This window comes from Chelonia mydas, chromosome 23 (genome assembly GCF_015237465.2).
Source record: "Chelonia mydas isolate rCheMyd1 chromosome 23, rCheMyd1.pri.v2, whole genome shotgun sequence".
Classification (NCBI taxonomy): domain Eukaryota; kingdom Metazoa; phylum Chordata; order Testudines; family Cheloniidae; genus Chelonia; species Chelonia mydas.
In genome coordinates this window covers 14,252,228-14,255,199 of record NC_051263.2, presented here as the reverse complement: position 1 = coordinate 14,255,199, position 2,972 = coordinate 14,252,228, and the positions used below count along the sequence as shown (strand labels likewise).

Below are 2,972 nucleotides of genomic sequence, written 5' to 3'. Positions count from 1 at the left end.
CCCTGGCAGCTGGGGATTATGCTGGGGCATCCCCTGTCATCCTAGGTGGGGGGGTCCCTGCTGCCATCTCCTCCATCCCTCCTGGCTCAGCCCCATGGAGGTTCCTTTAAAAGCTATCTTGAATGAAGCAGTCGAATGGTGCCTGGTGCCACCTCCCCTGGGCTGGTCACTGGACTGCAGGAGTGGGCACCGCCCCTCTGCAGCGAGAGGGTGGGGAGGGAGGGAAAATGGGGCTATAAGAGGAGGGACTGGGAGCTGAGCCCATCACTAGAGGTCTGGTGTGAGCCTCTGTCAGTGTGGGACGGTACCCTGAGCTCCTGCTCCATGGAAACCCTGGTGAGTCCCCCCTGCCCCTGCCCCATGGAAACCCTGGTGAATCCCCCCTGCCCCTGCTCCATGGAAACCCTGGTGAGTCCCCCTTACCCCCACCTCCTGGCCCATGCTGCCCACCTGCCCCCTGCCTCACGTAATTCCATGTGGGTCCCCTCTGCCACTCACCTACCCCAACCCACCCACCCCATCAAGCTCCAGGGGCCCCCCCTCCCCTCTCCTGTCAGTAGCACTGCAGGGGCTAGGAGATGTCCATTGGGTGGCTCTGGGTTTGTGCCCATGGCTCAGGGGCGCTGACGCTGCAGGGTCCTGTGTAGGTGCCAGGACGCATACCCAGGACTGGACTCCTGTTGCTGTCCCTTCTCCTCTGCTTCAGGCCAGAGACCGCCGGGAGCATCAACCCAAATGTGCTCAAAGCCATCGTGGATCACGTCCACCAGTGAGTGACCAGCCTGGGGTGTGTGTGTGTGTTTTGGGCCTGCCCCACTCCCCTAGCCACAAAGGGAGCAGCGGGGACCCCTTGTGTCTACTGGTATCACAGGATTACCTAGAGCCACTGCCTCAGAACTGGTGATTCTGGGGGTGCAGGAGGGACATGGGGCCTTAAGATGGGAGGGGTGATTCTGGAGGTGCAGGGGGAGGATGAATGTTTGTGGGCTGTGCAGGTGTTTGCACAGTTCATGCTCATTAACCCCATACTCAGTGTGTGATTTCCCCTGGGCTCACGTTCCCCCTGCCCCCTCTCCCCTAGGTATCGCCCTCTCACCGCTCCCATCCCCACCATTCAGTACGCGGTGGCCATCTCCTTGCCTAAGTCTGTGTGCAAAGGCACCAGACTGCAAGATCTGCAGAAGCACCTGCCCGTGACCGAGCTCCAGGCGATGAAATCCAAGCTGGAGGAGGACTTTCTGTACGAGGGGGATCACATCGTCGCTGCCAAACCCAACAGAAACGACAACCGCTCCCTGCACTCTGAGTGGCTGATGCTCAGCCTGGACTCTAAGAAGGAGAGCCCCGTCTCCCGCCTCCTGGATAAGACTCGGGACAAGCCCAAGTGCCAGTTGACCCGTGCCTTGGAAGAATGTTTTGGTAGCAACCGCTACATCAGGTGGTTTCTGAACAACCCATGCGGCTGGAATGGCTGCTTCATCTTCTTCACCTATTATGCCCCCTGTCTGGGCACCTGCCTCAACTTGAAGGATGACCACCGCATCCAAGAACTCATGGATGGGATCTTCGGTGCCATAAATGAAGACCTCCGTGCCTTGGCCTTCAAGGAGGTTTTGCAAAAAGACAGAGGGCGGGGAAAGCAGCTTGTATGGAACTCATGGCAAACGCTCTGTAAAGTGCCCCTGTACCAGTGTGATGACCAGGGCTGCCACAGCTGTGAGGAGAAGGACGTCAACAAGAACTCCTGCCTAACAGCAGTGAGAAACCCAGCCATGCCAGCCCCGAAGGCAGTCCATGGGGGTAGACGCCAAGGTGGGAGGAGATTGTAAGCTGCGATGCAATCAATCAACAACGAACCCATCCATCCTTCAACCCATCCATCCACCTGTCCTTCAACCCATCGGTCCATCTGTCCATCCATGAACTCATCCGTCTGTCAACCCATCCATCCGTCAATCCATCGTCCTTCAACCATCCAGCCATCTGTCTGTCCATGAACCCATCCAATCATGAACCCATCCATCCATACATACATCTATCCATCCAACCGTCTATCCATGAACCCATCTGTCTGTCAACCCATCCCTCCACCAATCTGTCCATCAACCCATCCATCCATCCATCTTGCAACCCACTCATCCATCAGCCCATCCATCTCTCAGCCCATCTGTCCATGCCTCTCACATACCTCTCCTTCTATTTCTCTCTCTCATTTCAAAGTGCCCATCCCCCAGGTATCTGGGCACTGGGATTGCCCTGTGATCTCCCCTCCCTCTCTCTCTGTATCTCATTTTCAGGGTGCCCACACCCCTGGGATCTGGGCCCTGGGTTTCCCCTGCAGGTTTGCCCCCCTTTCCAGTTTAGCAGACACACTCCCTCCTCCAGTAATGGAGTAGGGGTTGGGATTCCGGTCTGGAGCATGGCATGCAGGACACAGGCGTGGCGTGTGGGGGTGGGGTGGTTGTACCAGGGCAGATGCCAGGGCCCATGCTGGGGGTCAGGTTTGGCTAACTCTGTGCATGGCAAACCCAGTTTTGGTCATTCTCTGATGGACACCAATAAAGCTTCAGAGCAGCACTTGGCTTCATGTCTCTGTCCGTGTGTTTGTCTCCTTCCTCCACAGAGGTGCCGGCTTCCCTGGTATCACCTCTCTGCAGGCAGTGTAACTGCCCCACCCCAGACTGCTGCCCCTCATGCTCCCTTGATAGAGTGTCACTTTTACAGTGACACCTCACATGGTGTACTTTGTACAAAATTTGCTGCAATTGTATAACGGTGATAATATCAATGGATAAATGGTCATATTCAATCCTACAGCATCCCAGGTGCCTTTGACACGGCTGCGCTGTGGTAGCGACCAGTCCTGGTCTGCTCACACCCAGCCTCCAGCAGGTAAGTCACGCCCAGTTATATTGTGTGAGTGCTGCCAGCCACTCCTGGATTACACTGGAGGGCGACACCAGCACATTCCC

At 56.7% G+C, this 2,972-nt stretch overlaps 1 protein-coding gene across 2 annotated transcripts; it reads left to right on the top strand.

Annotated features, from left to right (window-relative positions):
* Positions 1-280: 280 nt before the first annotated feature.
* LOC122463615 lies at positions 281-2,158 on the top strand. Of its 2 annotated transcripts, none has more exons than XM_043534451.1 (3): positions 281-336; positions 648-769; positions 1,082-2,158. In XM_043534451.1, the coding sequence occupies exons 1-3, from the start codon at positions 325-327 to the stop codon at positions 1,827-1,829; spliced, it is 882 nt and encodes a 293-aa protein (XP_043390386.1). In that variant the 5' UTR covers positions 281-324; the 3' UTR covers positions 1,830-2,158. The 2 variants fall into 2 exon arrangements, with proteins under 2 accessions (XP_043390386.1, XP_043390385.1); XM_043534450.1 differs by lacking the exon at positions 281-336 and adding an exon at positions 350-372.
* Positions 2,159-2,972: the final 814 nt, after the last annotated feature.